The 17,407-nt window shown below is 42.7% G+C and overlaps 1 protein-coding gene across 1 annotated transcript in view; it reads left to right on the top strand.

The window, feature by feature from the left end:
• The first annotated feature begins 640 nt into the window (after positions 1 to 640).
• The window catches only part of LOC141581878 (leucine-rich repeat-containing protein 37A3-like), a 47,976-nt gene continuing 31,209 nt past the window's right edge, over positions 641 to 17,407 (top strand). The window contains 6 exon segments of the mRNA XM_074388783.1: positions 641 to 685; positions 687 to 4,534; positions 6,429 to 6,500; positions 12,011 to 12,082; positions 15,023 to 15,094; positions 16,052 to 16,132. Of these exon segments, the coding sequence (XP_074244884.1) occupies positions 641 to 685; positions 687 to 4,534; positions 6,429 to 6,500; positions 12,011 to 12,082; positions 15,023 to 15,094; positions 16,052 to 16,132 (4,190 nt within the window).

Here is a 17,407-nt window from a genome sequence, read left to right as displayed (position 1 = left end):
CCCCTACCCAATAGGGTCGTGAATCAATGATCAAACATGCAACAAAAGATATAGAAAGTTTAGCGAAAATGGCAACATTTTGGAATAAATGACTGTAATGTGCGTTCTGCCTGCCACCCTAACTGGCACACATTTTGCAGGTCAGTTTGCTCTCCCTGGAAGGAGGAGTATTCTCAGATTTCACCTTGGCGGAGGAAGAGTTCAGGCTGCCAGAACTGGGCTAGCACTTCTGAATATCCTGAGGCAAGGTCCTGTGACTTCCCTGGGAAGCTCTGCCGTGCCCCCACCCCACTCCACCCCACCCCACCCCACCCCACCCCACCCCACCAGGCTGCTGGAGTCCTGGGACCCACCCGGGTCTGCGGCCCAAATCCTTCCTAACTAAGGGGAGTGGAGGGGGTGTTCCAGCGTGGCGGGGTGGGAAGGGGGACTTGGGTGGGATTGTGACATAAGATCGCCCTGGTGACATGGAGCAGATCTAGACCCGAGCCTAATAAAGGTAGTGTAAATAAAGATGTCATAAAGGACGGGGCGGGGCGCGTGCTTGTCAGGGACGCCAGCCTCTAGGGGCTGCCAGAATGGTTCCCGCTCCATGCGCGGCGCCAGCGCTTATCATGTCCCGCTTATCTCTATGGGCCCTATGGCCCCTCCTCACGTGGCAACTATTGTGGCTACTAATCCAGGAGGCTCAGCCTCTGGAGAGGGTCAAGGACCCGCTCCAGCTGACCTCTAACCCCCTGGGGCCGACTGAGCCCCGGTCTTCCCGCTCCTCCGATCTCCCATGGAAATCTCTCCATGCGCGTACTCCCTCGGCAGACCCGGGGGGCTTTGATTACCTGGGGTCCTCTGCTTCCTCCCAGAGGTCAGCCCCGCCCCAGGAATCGACTGAGAATTTGGTTCCATTTCTGGACACAGATTCAGCTGGAGAGCTGCCCGCGGGGCCCGAGCACTTCCCGTCTGCACACCCGGATCTGAATGACAAGCTGACTCGGCAAGAAAGGTTCCCACAGGTGGGTCCAATGCCCGGCTGGGATCAGAAGCAGACCCTAGTTCAGCCTCGTTACCACGAAAGTAAGGTTCAAACTGCAGAGCTAGATCAGGCTGCAGATCATCAGGCAGATGAAATACTTGTTCCACCTCTAGACAGTCAGGATTCAAAAGCAACGGAGTTTATCGTTTCTCCCAAGGACCTGAAAAAAGATCCAGCTCAGCATTGGAGCCTTGCTAAGATTGTGGGAATTCCACATCGATTTGTATCAAAACCTCAGCATCAGAAACAAACATTGCAGGATGAGTATTTAGATTCAAGTATGGATATACTGTATCCCGGCAGCCTGCCGCCAGAACTCCAGGTGAACTCAGATGAGCCTCCAGGGCCCCCTGAGCAAGTTGGACTGTCTCAATTCCATCTAGAGCCTGAATCTCAAAATCCAGAGACCCTTGAAGAGATCCAGTCCTCTTCACGCCAGCAAGAAGCCTCAGCGCAGCTTCCACAGCTCCCTGAGGAGGTAGAACCTTCTTCAACCCAGCAGGAGCCCCCAACCCAGCCTCTAGAGGAGGTAGAACCTTCTGCAACCCAACAGGAGGCCCCAACTGAGCCTCCAGGTCTTCCTATGGAGCCTGAACTTTCCCTCAGTGAGCAGGAGCAGCCAGCTCAGCCTTCTGAATCTTATGGGGAGCTTGAACCTTCTCAGACCCAGGAGGAGACCCCAGCTCTGCCTCCAGAAGAGATGGAACCTGTAATCCAAGAGGAGACCCCAACTGAGCCTCCAGGTCCCCCTATGGAGCCTGAACTTTCCCCCAGTGAGCAGGAGCAGCCAGCTCAGCCTTCTGAGTCTTCTGGGGAGCTTGAATCTTCTCCAACCCAGCAGGAGACCCCAGCTCAGCCTCCAAAACATCACGAAGTAACAGTTTTACCTGCAGGTCACCATCAAGCTCAGCATTCAGATTTTCCCAGTGTCACTGTTAAGCCTCCAGACATGCAGCTTACCATAGCAACAGAGCCTACTGCAGAGATGGGAACTTCTCCAATCCACCAGGAGGCTATGGCTCAGCTCTCAGGGTCAGCTAAGGATGTAGAATCTTCTGCCACCCAGCACGGGACCCCACCTCTGCTTCCAGAGTCATTGGAAGAAGTTGGACCTTTACCAATTCAACAGGAGACCTCAGTTCAGTCTCCAGAACCTATTAAGGATGAGAACCCCTCTCCAACCCAGGAGGAGGCTGCAGCTGAGCATCCACAGACCCCTGAGGAGGTTGAGTCTCCTCTCATCCAGCACGAGGCCCCAGCTCAGACTCCACAGCTCCCTAATGAAGTTGTAGCTCAACCTCCAGAGCATCATGAGGTAGCAGTTTCTCCTCTAAGTCATGACCAAGTTCAGCCTCCAACATTGCACAATGTCACTGTTAAACCTGTGCATCACATGGTTACAGTGACTCCAGATCTCACTAATCACGTTGAAATTTTAACCCAACAGGGGACCCCAGCTCAGTCCTTAATGTCCCCTAAGCAGTTTCAACGTTTGAAAGATCAGCAAGAGATTATCATTCAGCAACTAAATACCCCTGGAAATGATGAACTTCCTCCAGTCCATCAAGAGCCCACAACTCAGCCTCCAACTCAGCTCAGTCCATTGAGTAATGAGATGGCATTTTCACCTCTAGATCTGTCTCCAGTAGTCAGAAGTAATTCACCTTTGCCTAATACCACAGTTAAAAATGTGGATCTGGAGCTTCCCATACCTACAGCAGTCACTGTAGATATAGAGATAAAACCAATTCCAGTCCAGCAGGACAACCTTCCTATTCCCACTGAGCAGGCAGACTTTTCTTTAGTCCAGCCTGATCTCCGTTCCTCACCTCTGCATTCTCCTGAAAAGATTGAATCTCCAGTCCAGCAGGAGGCCACAGCTCAGACTCCAGATTCCCCTAAGGAGATAGAACCTTCTGCAGTCTGGCAAGAGTTCCCAGCTGAGCCACCATTGCCCCTTAAGGAGGTTGAACCATCTGCAACCCAGCAGGAAGCCTCAGGTTATCCTCCGAAGTCCACGGAAGAGATCACTCCTCCTCCACGACAGGAGATACCAGCTCAGCCATCAGAGCCACCTGGGAAGGTTGAACCATATTCTGTCCTACAGCAGGCCCCAACTCAGCTTTTGGAGCCACCTAAAGAGGTAGGATCCTCTCCAGTCCAGCAAGCAGTCCCTGCTCAGTCTTCAGAGCCCCCTATGATTATAGAACCTTCTCTGACCCAGCAGATGGCCCCATCTTTGCCTCCAGAGTTCCCTCAAGAGGTGAAACCATCTCTAACTCAGCAGGATGTTCCAGCTCAGATTCCAGAGCCCCCTCTGAAGACAGAACCTTCTCCAATCCAGCAGGAAGCCACAGTTCAGGCTCTAGAGCCCCCTAAGGAGGTAGAACCTTCAAGCCAGCAGATGGTCCCAGCTCAGCTTCCAGAGCCATCTAAGGAGGTTGCAGCTCAACCTCCAGCTCATTATGAGGTGACATTTACACCAGGTCAGGATCAAAGTCAGCATTCAACATTGCCTAGTGTCACAGTTCAACCTTTGGACCTGGGGCTTACCATCACTCCAGAATCCACGACAGAGATTGAACTTTTTCCAACCATGCAGGAGACCACAACTCAGCCTCCTAAGAAAGTTGTACCCCAGCTTCCAGTGTATCAAGAGGTAACAGTTCCATCACCAGATCAGGATCAAGCTCAGCATTCAATGTCATCCAGTGTTACAGTTCAACCATTGGACCTGGGACTTACCCTAACTCCAGAACCCAGTACGGAAGTTGAACATTCTACACCCCTGAAGAAGACTATAGTTCCTTCAAAGCACCCTAAGGTGACACGTCCACATCCAGACCGTGTTCAGACTCAGCATTCAAACCTGACTCAAGCCACAGTTCAACATTTGGATCCGGGGCTTACCATCACTCCTGAATCCACTACAGAGGTTGAACCATCCACAGCCCTGACTACTACGGCTTCTCCTCCAAAACACCCTGAGGTAACACTTCCACCTTCAGACAAGGGTCAGACTCAGCATGCAAACCTGACTCAAGTCATAGTTCAGTCTCTGGACCTGGAGTTTACCATCATGACAGAACCTACTACAGAGGTAAAACTGTCTCCAACCATGGAGGAGACCTCAACTCAGCCTCCAGATCTGAGGCTTGCCATAACTCTAGAATCCACGACAGAGACTGGACATTCTGCAGCCCTGGAGAAGACTACAGCTCCTCGTCCAGACCAGGTTCAGACTCAGCGTCAAAACCTGACTGAAGTCACAGGTCCACCTACTGATCTAGAACCTACTCAGGATTCACTGGTGCAGTCTGAAACTTACGCCCAAAATAAGGCTTTAACTGCACCAGAAGAACAGGCCTCCGCAAGCACCAACATGTGTGACCTCTGTACCTGCAGAGATGAGACGCTGTCGTGTATTGATCTCAGCCCAAAGCAGAAGCTCCGCCACGTGCCTGTGCCAGAGCCGAACACCTACAACGGCACCTTTACTGTCTTGTAAGAATCACCTTTCCTCCATTGTCCTCTGTGTCCTGCCTGATGTGGCAGCCTTTTCCTGGAGGCCTTCCTGGGCCTTCTTTATCTCCCCAAGCCATACTGACAGCTGACTTTCTGCTTTCACCTTTGCTTGTCCACTCTTCCTTCTCCTCATTCTCCTTTACTGTTAGGCCCCTTCTCCAGTCTTTTACTTTTACTCTAGTCTTTTACCCTTACTCGTTTTCTTATGCATTTTTATTTAGCCTCATCACATCATTGCTTAACCGCTGCTCTCCTCCCATTTTCACTTCACCCTCTTTACAGGAGCCTGCCCCTCTCCCCATCTCGGTGATGATGCTCTAAGTGATTAAGAGTTGATTCTGGAGTCAGGCTGCCTGGATTTGAACCCAGGCCTGTCATTTATTAGCTTGGTGACCCAGAACAAGTTATTCTGTTCTGTGATTCAGTTTCCTCAACTTTATTTTTTTTTAATTTATTTTTTATTTTAAAGCCAGTGTTTCACCGTGTTGGTCAGACCCGTCTTGAACTCCCGACCTCAGGTGATCCGCCCCCCTTGGCCTCAGTGCTTGGATTACAGGCATGAGCCTGGCCCTTCCTCATCTTTAAACTGGAGATTATGCTAGTTACCATTTCACAGGATTGTTGTGAAATTTAGGTGAGGAATACATGAAATACTTGCATCGGTGCCTAGCATATGTAGGAGTGTGGGTTGTTAACATGATTACTCAGTCCTTTAGTTTTGTCCGGAACTCATCTTTGTCCCTGGTTTTCTATATGTAGCACTCGTTTTGTGTCCAGCCCAGGGCCAAGTATGCTACCATCTCCAGAACATGAAAGTGATAGGAAGGAAGAGAGAGAATAGGCATAAAAAGGGAAGTATATATAATTAAGTACTGAAAGATAATGCAGAACATCAGTGCTAGAATTTACCGGAATCTGTGATCCTTGAGGTGTGGAGGTCAGGGAAAGCTACATGGATAAGCTAAAACTTTACTTGGGTCTTAAAGAGTAGCTATAATTTGTTAAATAGAAAAAAAAAAAAATGGGAGTATAGTCTAGGCAAAGGCGTGGCTACAGGTATGGTTGAAATTCAGACCAATCTCGCTGCACAGAATCACATGAGGGAACAATGAAGATATGATTATGTAAAACCTTGATTATCAGCTACAGGAATTTGAAAGTTACACAGTGAGATATGGAGAGCCATTGAAAGTTTTCAAGCAAGAGAGATGAAATGATTAAAACAGGAAGATTATTTTATTTTGTTTTTTGCTTTATGTTCAAGTATAGACATGCAAAAGATTATTTTAGAATCCATATGTAGAGTGCCCTAGAGGAGAAACCTTAATTCAGGAAGACAAATAGAAAGGTCTAGCAAAACCTAGGAGTAAAGTGTGAAGGGGCTAAATCAGATCGGTTGTAATAGAAGTGGAAAGAAAAATCCTAGGATGTTTCGGCAGAGGACACTGGGCCAAAGCTTTGGTGTTACCTGGCATAGGGTTTCTTTCTTCTTCTTTGTTGATAATGATAGACTTTTGCCCATTTTCTGTTGAATTATTTACCATTTTTGTATTGATTTGTAGAAGGAGTTGTTTAGAACTTAAGTGCTTTTGGATAAAATACTTACATTCAAAGTAATTAACTGGCATCATCTGTCTAAGAGATTGGACGGATAGGAAGTTAAGCTTCAGGAGACACCTCATCATTTGTGCCAGTGGCCCTGCATTATTTCTTGATTAATTGTGCAAACTGGGAAGCTGATAGCTCTGGAAATTAGAAGGCAGGTGTTATTTTCTGTAACTGAATATCCCTGACAAGGTTGCCATGATTCTTTTTCTTATCCTGTTCATTCTTTTCCTACCTATTCAAGGATATAAACTGTGTTTCTTTACAGAAATTTCCAAGGAAACTATATTTCTTCCATTAATGGAAAGGTATGGAAGGCATACCATTGGACTGAGAAACTGTGAGTATATTCTCTCCAAAAATGACAAAAAAAAAAAAAAAAAAAAAAAAACTAACTGCATTGTAAGATCCTTCTTGGTCCAGAATTTTGAGGTCTGTACTTCTGAGAAAATGTATTTCCCCTCCATACCCCAAATCAACCTCTGTTGATTGCAATCCTATGGTTATTTTAGAATTAAATTTGGTGAACTCTCTTTAAAGTAAGAAGCAATTTAAATTTATTTTTTATCACACAAATAATACATGGTTATATTCCCTTTTTTTCCTGTCTCTCTCTCTCTCTTTTTTTTTTTTTTCCCCCAGAGACAGGGTCTTACTTTGTTCCCCAGGCTGGAATGCAGTGGCACAATCATGGCTCACTGCAGCCTGCACATCCCAGGTTCCAGAGATCCCCCACCTCAGCCTCCAAAGTATCTGGGACCACAGGTTCATCCTAGCACGCCCACCTAATTTTGTATTTTTTGTAGAGACAGGGTCTCCCTATGCTGCTTAGGCTGGTCTCGAACTCCTGGGCTCAAGTGATCCTCCCACCTTGGCCTCCCAAAGTGCTGGTATTACAGGCATGAGCCACCACCCCCAGCCCATGATTTTATTTCTAATGTATAAAAATGAAATATGCCGGGCGCGGTGGCTCAAACCTGTAATCCCAGCACTTTGGGAGGCCGGGGCGGGTGGATCACGAGGTCGAGAGATCGAGACCAACCTGGTCAACATGGTGAAACCCCGTCTCTACTAAAAATACAAAAAATTAGCTGGGCATGGGGGCGCGTGCCTGTAATCCCAGCTACTCAGGAGGCTGAGGCAGGAGAATTGCCTGAACCCAGGAGGCGGAGGTTGCGGTGAGCCGAGATCGTGCCATTGCACTCCAGCCTGGGTAACAAGAGCGAAACTCCGTCTCAAAAAAATAAAATAAATAAAATAAAAATAAAAATAAATAAAAAATAAAACTGAAATAACAGATATAACAAAAACCCTCCTTGTGCCCTACTCCCTCATCCCTGAGGTAATGCTACCCTGCATTTAGTATATATTCCTCGAGACTTTTTCCCATTGCCTACATACATATTTACATAAAGCAAAATAGATTTGTTGTGTGGTTTTTAAAATCTTTTTCTTTACATAGATGGTAACATCTTGTAACTTGATTCTTGCACTTCATGATATGCCTTAGATTTCTTTCCTTCCCAGTACTTAAAGGGTCACCCCATTCATTTAAACTCCTGCATAGTCCATAGTATGGATACGTCATAGTTTATTTAATAATTACCCCATTGATGAATGTTTAGATTACGTTTAGTTTTCTTGTTATGTGCATAGCTTCAATGAAATCCCTGCACATGCTTCTTGGTGAACATAGGAAATTATTCCTGTAGAATAAATATCTAGAAATGGAATTGTTGGGGTATGGGGTATTTATGACTATGTAGACATAAAATTGTAATTGCCCTCAAAAATGTTGGCCAACTTACTCTGTTGTCAATAGAATATGACAGCATTCATTTCCCTACACTTTTTCACCACTGGGTATTCTCCAACTTTCTGTTGATGTTGTAGGTGAATAAAAGGGATTCCATCTAAATTTGAATTTTTCTGATTACTAATGAATTTAATTAAATACCTTCATATGTTTATTGAACATTCCTGTTTCTTCTCTGAGCTTCCTGTCCTTTGTTCATTTTCCTGTTGAATTGTTTTATCATTTTTTTACTGATTTATAGAAGAAATTAGTTTAGATACATAAATGATTTTGGAAAAAATGCTTACATTAGAAGTAACTGGCATTTTTCACAAGAGTTTATGTGTCACATCATTAGTTCAACTTACGTTGAACTAATGTAATTATATTATATAGACAAGTCGTACGTGAGTTCTAAATTAAAAATAAAACACATGCTGGGCACAGTGGCTCACAACTATAATCCCAGCACCTTGGGTGGCCGAGGTGGGTGGATCACCTGAGGTCAGAAGTTTGTGACCAGCCTGGCCAATATGGTGAAACCTCATCTCTACTAAAGATACAAGAAGTAGCCAGGCATGGTGGTGGGTGCCTGTAATCCCAGATACTTGGGAAGCTGAGGCAGGAGAATCGCTTGAACCTGAGAGGTGGAGGTTGCAGTGAGCCAAGATGGCGCCACTGCACTCCAGCCTGGGCAACAGAGTAAGACTCTGTCTTAAAAACAAAACAAAACAAAAAAGGACAATCATAGTAATCTAAGAAGAGGAATTATGGTAACTTTAAAATAGTTTCCCCCACCCTTGTCTGATATCTTATTGATAGGAAAAAAAAAATGCTAGAACCAGACAATTCTGTTTTCTAGCCCTAGAGGAGAGGTGCGATTCTCTGGGGGTTGTGTTCCAGATGGAGTCTTCTGAGAATAAGGAAGGTGTGGGAGATGGCTAGTAAGGGAGTGTACACCCTTCCTCCAGGGTTCCAGGACGCTGCCCACTTTCAGACAATTGTTCCTGCCTGGAGGAAGACACTCTTTGCTGCCTGGCCCAAGGAAGAAGGATATGGGGTTGACGTGCCTCTGGCTTCTCCTACTGCCCTGTCCCAACCAATAACTGAGTATTTCTGATAAAGGAGCATTTGTAGAACTGCTTCCACATTTTGAGCTAAGGTTGTGGATTTAAAATTATTTCTGTTCTATAACTTTTAGGGATTTGGTAGCGGTTGGATGGGTACAGACCTGACATTTTCTCAATCTGCCACTTGAAATAGCACAACTTTTTAGGAAAGCAATTTTGTACCCTTATTATTACATTCTAAAGAAACTCAGGCAAAAATGTTATCAGTATACAAGTATAAGAATGTTCAAAGCAGCGTTGTTTGTAATAAGTAAAAATTAGAAAAATCTCAGCATTCATCCACAGTAGATGAATCAGTACATTGCAGTATAATGATTCAATGGAATACTCTACAGCAGCACTATTACCTAATGCAAGCCACATACATAATTTTAACTTTTCTGGTAGTCACTTAAAAAATAAAACTAAAAAGAAAACAGGTGAAACATTAATATATTTTATTTCACCCATGTATCCAAAATATTATCCTTTAAACATGTTATCATTATGCTATTAATGAGATAGTCTGTTTTCATACTAAGTCTTCAAAATATCCAAAGTACTATCATTTCTACATGTAATTAGCATAAAAATTAATTGTGGAGTTTACATTCTTTTTTCCATACTAACTTTTTTAAACCAAAGTCCAAATTTTGTTGCTAAATTTTTATCAAAAAAACTTAATCTGTTCTGCTGAGAAATCTAGGGAGAAAGTTAATAATAATAATAGTAATACTTAATCTGGCTGGATGTTAGGTAGCTCATGCCTGTAGTCCCAGCACTTTGGGAGGCTGAGGCAGTTGGATCACCTGAGGTCAGGAGTTTGAGGCCAGCCTGGCCAATATGGCAAAACCTCATCTCCTCTAAAAATACAAAAATTAACTGGGTGTGATGGCGGGCACCTCTAATCCCAGCTACTCGGGAGGTTGAGGTCTAAGAATTGCTTGAAACCAGGAGATGGAGGTTGCAATGAGCCAAGATCGCACCATTGGACTCCAGCCTGGCTGACGAAGGAAACTCCATCTCAAAAACAAAAAACACTCACACCTGTAATCCCAGCACTTTGGGAGGCTGAGGTGGGCTGATCACCTGAGGTCAGGAGCTCGAGACCAGCCTGACCAATATGGTGAAACCCCATCTTTAAAACAAAAAACAACAACAACAAAAACACCTTAATCTATATTTAGATTTCATAAAATTTGCAGTTGAAAAAGTAGCATCATATACCCAAATTGTTGCAAACATGCACTTTCTAACAACCGTATTGTCAGCTTTGAAATTTAAAAATAATTAAAATGATTGAAATTAAAGATTCAGTTCCTCAGTCGCATTAGCCACTATCACTAGCCAAATGTAGCTAGTGACTACCTTATTGGAAGCACAACACAGGTCTTGAACCAGCCTCAGCAACATACATCTTAAAAGTACAGATTATTGAGTGCAAGAAGTGATACAGAAAATAATATGTATAATATGATTTCATTTATATAATATTCAAGGGGCAAAACTAAACTATCTTGTTTATGACTGACACATAATAGGTAAAATTACATTTCATTTCATTTTATTTTATTGATTTTTGAGACAGGGTCTGCAGTGGTGCACACACGGCTCACTGCAGCCTGGACCTCCCATGCTTAAGTGATCCTCCCATCTGAACCTCTCTAGTAGCTGGGACTGCAGGTGATGCCAACTTGCCCAACTAATTTTTAAATTTTTCTAGAGAGGAGGTCCTGCTGTATTATTCAGACTTGTCTCGAACTCCTGAGCTCAAGCAATCCTCCGTTCTTGGCCTCCCAATGTGCTGGAATTACAAGTGTGAGCCACCATGCCCAGCCAGAACTACATTTTATTTCTTATTTATTTATTTATTTATTGAGATGGAATTTCATTCTTGTCACCCAGGCTGGAGTGCTATGGTGTGATCTCAGCTCACTCCAACCTCCACCTCCCAGGTTTAAGCAATTCTCCTGCCTCAGCCTCCTGGGTGGCTGGAATTACAGGTGCCCGCCACCACACCCGGCTAATTTTTGTATTTTTAGTAGAGACAGGGTTTCACCATGTTGGCCAGGCTGGTCTTGAACTCCTGACCTCAGGTGATTCACCCACCTTGACTTCCCTAAGTGCTGGAATGATAGGCGTGAGCCACCATGCTAGGCCAGAACTACATTTTAAAAGCAAGAAAATTATTACAAAAGTCAGGATAATGGTTACCTATAAGGATTAGAGAGAGGTTTATGATTGGAAAGGGGCACATTGGGGGCTTCTGGGATGCTAGTGGTGATCTAACGATGTTACATGGATATCTGCTTTATAATTATTAAACTGAATATTTGGCCAGGTAAGGTGGCTCACATCTGCAATTGCAACACTTTGGGAGGCTGAGACAGGAGGATTGCTTGAGCCAGGAGTTTGAGACTAGTCTGGGCAACAGAGTGAGACCCTGTCTCAGCAATTAAATTAAATATAAACAACATTTATATTATGTGCACTTTATGCATATTGTAGTTCTCAAATTTTTTTAATGGGGAAAAATGTTGAATGGCTTCACTTGCAGCCCTGACATAGTTCCATGTGGGGCTTTCATAATAAGGTTTGGGAAAAGAGAGGAGGAAATGGAGGTTCTGCTGATCTTGGTGTCACCCAGAGTTGGATTCTAACAGGGACTCGGTGATTTAGAGAGGAGGCACTGAATATTCAATTTGGTGGGAAGAGTGGGTAGGGTGTGCTTGTGTGTGTGTGCGTGCATGTGTGTATGTGTGGTGGTGGCGGTGGAGAGAGATGGACACAAAGATGAAAATGTAAGAAAAGAGTTTAATGAAAATAGAGCAAATACCATCTTGAAATTACCATTACCCAGCTTTCCTCCACATATAGGAGATAGTCCTGTGTAGCAAATAGTTGTAGTTTACATTTTAATCTAGAAATAACTTTTTCATTTTCCAGAATTCTCAGTGAAAATTATTTGACTGAATTACATAAGGATTCATTTGAAGGCCTGCTATCCCTCCAGTATTTGTAAGTTAGTTAGTTAATCCTATCTATGAGTTTTTAGTCATATTATCTGTAAAATGAATAAGGAGTTCAAATTAGATAATCTCTAAGATTTCTTCCAGGAATAAAATTCTTTAATTCTGTAAGTTTATATAGGGTCTTAGCGCATCTCTAGCATTAGTTACTTCCTATGCATTTTCAATTTTTAAATTATATAGACAAAATACAGACAAAAAAATTCACATGGTGAATCTGAGCAGTGATTGACACTCATATGAACCTTGTTTTATAACTGTTCACATACCATCTTCTTATATTCAGTCTACAACCAAGAGATCAAATCTAATCTAGGGTCTATTTTTAAATAGCCCATTAAGTTCATGGTTTTTGCACTTTTTTTTTTTTTTTTTTTTTTTGAGACGGAGTCCCACACTGTCGCCCAGGCTGTAGTGCAGTGGCTCGATCTCAGCTCACTGCAATCTCCACCTCCTGGTTTCAAGCAATTCTCCTGCCTCAGCCTCCCAAGTAGCTGGGACTACAGGTATGCACTGCCACGCCCAGCTAATTTTTTTGCATTTTTAGTAGAGTCCGGGTTTCACCATGTTGGCCCAGATGGTCTTGATCTCCTGACCTCATGATGATCGCCCACCTCAGCCTCCCAAAGTGCTGGGATTACAGGCGTAAGCCACTGAACCTGGCCGGTTTTTGCATTTTTAAAGGACTGTGAAAGAAACAGAAAATAAACAAAGAGAAATATGCAACAGAGATCATATGTGGCCCACAAAGCCTAAAATATTTACTACCTGACCTTTCCAAAAACAGACTTGAGAAAGTTGGTTTAGTAGAATGAAAGGAATTAAAGTTAACTTCACATTGTTGCCTGAAAGAGAAGAAAATGTAGACCACCTACATTCATTTGAACATCAATTCAGAATTTTTTGGTAATTTTATTTGAATTAAATTAACATTTAAATACTAAAAAATCAGCTTAATTATATAAATAATATTATCCAGAATATTAAGCTACCAAGAGAATAGACTGGTATTAAGGATTTCATTTTAGGAATTGTTATAATAAAACATGTTTAAAATGATGGTCAAGTGGTATAGCTACAAATGTTTACACTAAGTGAGTGTGTCAGAAATGCCCCTAAGTCTTCAATAATTACAACATAACTATCTCCTCAACCCTGTTTCCAAGGAAGGGATAACTGCACAGTATTTCTGTCTGTTTAGAGATAAGAAGATACTATGTTCATTGCTATGAAAGCTTGATTCTTATCCTCTGTCCATGGTCCAGAGGTGTGTATGTCATTAATCCTTATTAAGCTCATTAGTGATGCTCTTTTGCATCACTAATTCTTTCAAATGCAAAAGGCTTAAGGAAAGTGGGTATAAAGAACCTCAAGTGGATGCCAAAGTGCTACAGAGGCCACGAAGTAATAAAACATTTCCTTTAAAATAGTCATTTTCCTTCTACACACTACCCACTCCCCCAGGTATCCATTTATTTTGCAAATATTTGAGTTTGCTTCATTTCCATGTGTCAGTTTTAAACATGGTGGGCAATGCAGATGAGCAAGACCTAGTCCATGCTTTCAAGGAGTTTATGCCCAGAAGAAACAGGATGAAAAATAACTACATTAAAAAAGAAGAAATAAATGTGGGCACTAGGAGGGATAAATTGTTTCTGGAGCATAGACGAGGGGGAAAATGACTTCAATTTGGCCCCAGGAAGGTGTCACTAGAACAATGCCATTTGAATAGGACTTTGAAGGGACATTGTATAACATTGGACAGATATCTTGGGAAAATATTCTAAACTTGCAAAAGGAAAATGGGAGAAGGCCAAAACACAGGAGTGTTTTGAGGAATACCATGAGTACCTGTAGAATATAAGGAGGGAGAGTAGGAAATAGGAGCCAGATCTTCTAGGGCTTTGAATGCCAAGCTCAGGAGCCATCGTGGGGAACCTGTTATCACAGCAGTGCTGTAAGATAGAACTGCCTCACAATCACTGGGAGGGCATGTTAGAACTCAGTTCTGGACTCCACCCTCACAGTTACTGATTCAGTTCGTCTAGAGTGGGACCAAAAATTTGCATCTCAATAATTTCCCAGGAGATGCTGGTCTTTGCAAGCCACTTCTGGAGAGTTTATATGATGACTGTGTTTGGGTAGTTTAGGGAGGGAGAGACCAGAGATGGAGATATCAGTCAGACAACATTACACTATCCAGGTAAAGAGGGAGGGACAAGCTGACAAGTGGAATCAATAAAAATAAAAGAGCCAACTGTAGTCAAGAATGGGTGTTGACTATACCGGTTTTTATTTGAAAAGTGAAAATCCAGTTCCATGTTATTCTTGTTGCCCCATCACTATATAACTGAAGAAATTGCTTTCATGAAATATTAAAGCAATATAAAGCCAAAAATGAATTTCTATTACTATGATAGAAATTCTGTTAATATGATTTGAATTCATTCAAAGTTATGTGTTAAAGGGTTGACTTCCTTCCAAATGATGTGAAAGGATGTCTTTTATTTCTTCTGATATTGAACTGGCTTAGGAAAACAGACCTAAACTAGGAAGGTATATAAATGTGAGACTATTCCTCTTAATATTGGAAACTATATGTAGAGATAAAAACTTTGAGCTCATAATCTGGGATTTGATGAGACTACAAAAGGGCATCTAATCAAGTCTACTGCTTTCAGGAATAATAAATCCCAAAGTCTATCAAGATCTATAGTTGTATATTTTATTTTTTAAGACCATGAAGGTAAGACTCCAGGAGAGGTACAGGCAGGGTTAGGAGCTCTGGACAGTTTAAATACACGTCAAAACGTTTAGCGCTTAGATGAAAACTGTGTATTCAATACTATTCTAAACTCGTGCTGTTTATTCATACTAATTTGACATCTAATAACTAATCAAGGCAATATTTTCCTTTTACTTTTCCTAGAGATTTATCCTGCAATAAAATACAGTCTATTGAAAGATATACATTTGAATCACTACCATTTTTACAGTCTATGTAAGTAACAAATAAAACTTGATTATATTTGGAATTTTTATAAAACAATTATAAACATCTTTGCTATTCATTTTGAAATATGATTAAAATTTTACCAGTAGGAAGTTAACTAAAATTATGTAGCAAATCCTTTTTGTCTCTAGCAAAGATTAGTGTGAACATTATTACACAGATCATAGTGAATCATCAGAGAGCAGTGGTTCTCAAGTGGTGTGATTTTGAATTCAGGTGACATTTGGCAATGTCCGGAGACAGTTTTGGTTGACAAAACTGTGGTTGTGCTCCTGGCATGTGGTGGGCAGAGGCCAGAGATGCTACTAAACATCCTCCAGGGTACAAGATAAACCCCCACAGCAAAGAGCTTTGTTTTATTTTTTTTGAGACAAGAGTCTCACTTTGTCGCCCAGGCTGGAGTGCAGTGGCTCGCTCTCAGTTCACCGCAGCCTCTACCTCCCGGGTTCAAGCAATTCTCCTGCCTCAGCCTACCAAGTAGCTGGGATTACAGGTACCCACTACCATGCCCAGCTAATTTTTGTATGTTTAGTAGAAATGGAGTTTCACCATGTTGGTCAAGCTGGTCTCAAACTCCTGACCTCATGATCTGCCCGCCTTGGCCTCCCAAAGTGCTGGGATTAAGGCCTGAGCCAACGAGCCCGGTAGCAAAGAGTTATAGAGACCAAAATGTCAATGGCACTGAGGTTGTGAAATCCTGTTCTAGAGAAATAAAGATCACTAAACACAAGTATTTACTGAGCATTCACTGTTTTGTATCTAATGCACCACATGTGCAATGTTAAAGTATAAATCATAAGCTAGTATCGTCCACAGTGAGACTTCTTTAGTGCACAGAGAAAGGACTGAGGTTATTTTCCATCCCATATAAATTAGAATCATGGCAAATTATAAATGTTCTGAAATAATTTTTTTTTTCCCTTTGGCTTGTGTCTTTTTTTGTAGAAATCTTGGTTGCAATTTACTCACAGAACTGAGCTTTGGAACATTTCAGGCCTGGCATGGAATGCAGTTTTTACACAATTTGTAAGTGTAAACAACTATTTACATGTGAAAACCTCATACAATTATTGGTTAGCTGGGTATAGCCCATTACGAACTCAGAATAGTATGTCTTCAGATCCATTCATTTTTCTGAAATGGGGAAACTAAGGTACAAAGGCCAAGAGACTTACATAGCTTATATATGACTTGCTCTGCTTTTCCTACTTCTGACCTTTGACATGGGCAAGAAAAGGCATCAAACAAATGACCCTCAAATTAGCCTTGTTAACAGGCGTGGTGGTTCAGGCCTGTAATCCCTGCATTTTGGGAGGCAGAGGCAGGCAGATCACCTGAGGTCAGGAGTTCAAGACCAGCCTGGCCAACATAGTGAAACCCCATCCCTACTAAAAATACAAAAAAATCAGCTGGGCGTGGTGGTGCAGTTTTTTGCTCCTTGGAGGACTTTGTGTTAAGCTTCATTCCTTGTAGCTAAATGTTGCAGACATTTAAGCAGTTAGAAACGGTGCATATGAGCAGGAATCAAAGTTAAATCCAAAACGTAGGGCCAGGTATGGTGGCTGACACCTGCATTCCCAGCACTTTGGGAGGCCAAGGCGGCTGGATCACCTGAGGTTACAGGAGTTCAAGACCACCCTGACCAACATGGCCAAACCTGTCTCTACCAAAAATACAAAAAATTAGCAGGGTGTAGTGGCATGTTCCTGTGATCCCAGCTACTCAGGAGGCTGAGGTACGACAATGGCTTGAACCCAGGAGTCGTAAGTTGCAGTGAGCCAAGATTGTGCCACTGTCCTCCAACCTCCGCCAGGCTAGTCTTGAACTCCTGTGACCTCAGGTGATCCGCCCACCTCAGCCTCCCAAAGTGTTGGGATTACAGGTGTGAGCCACCACACCCGGCCAAGATGGTGTTTATGTTAATTTGCAGTGCAAAAAACAATATGTAAAGAAAATACAACACCATAGCTTATTTTTCCATATACTTTCCCGACAACTCTTTGACCATAAATACAAATTTTATTCCCTTGCAGCTCAAAAACTCTGTGATTTCTCTGTATAATATAACTGACAAATCAGAGTGGGTATGTTCAATGGCCTGAAGGGGGCTTTAGACTCAAGGTGAAGATTCTCCTTTACATCTGACTTTAGAAAGGACTTTCCACCTCTCTTGTATTTCAGAAATCTAGTTTCACACAGTTCATTTTGAGGTAGAGGGGGCGTTCAGGAAGTGTCTTGCCTAGAGCAGCAGTTTCTGCAGATGCTCCTCTCTGTCCTCCTGAATTTGCTGATGCCTAACTT

The sequence above is a fragment of the Saimiri boliviensis genome, chromosome 17 (assembly GCF_048565385.1).
Source record: "Saimiri boliviensis isolate mSaiBol1 chromosome 17, mSaiBol1.pri, whole genome shotgun sequence".
NCBI lineage: Eukaryota > Metazoa > Chordata > Mammalia > Primates > Cebidae > Saimiri > Saimiri boliviensis.
The sequence above is the reverse complement of the archived record's forward strand: the minus strand, read 5'-3'. Positions and strand labels throughout refer to the sequence as shown.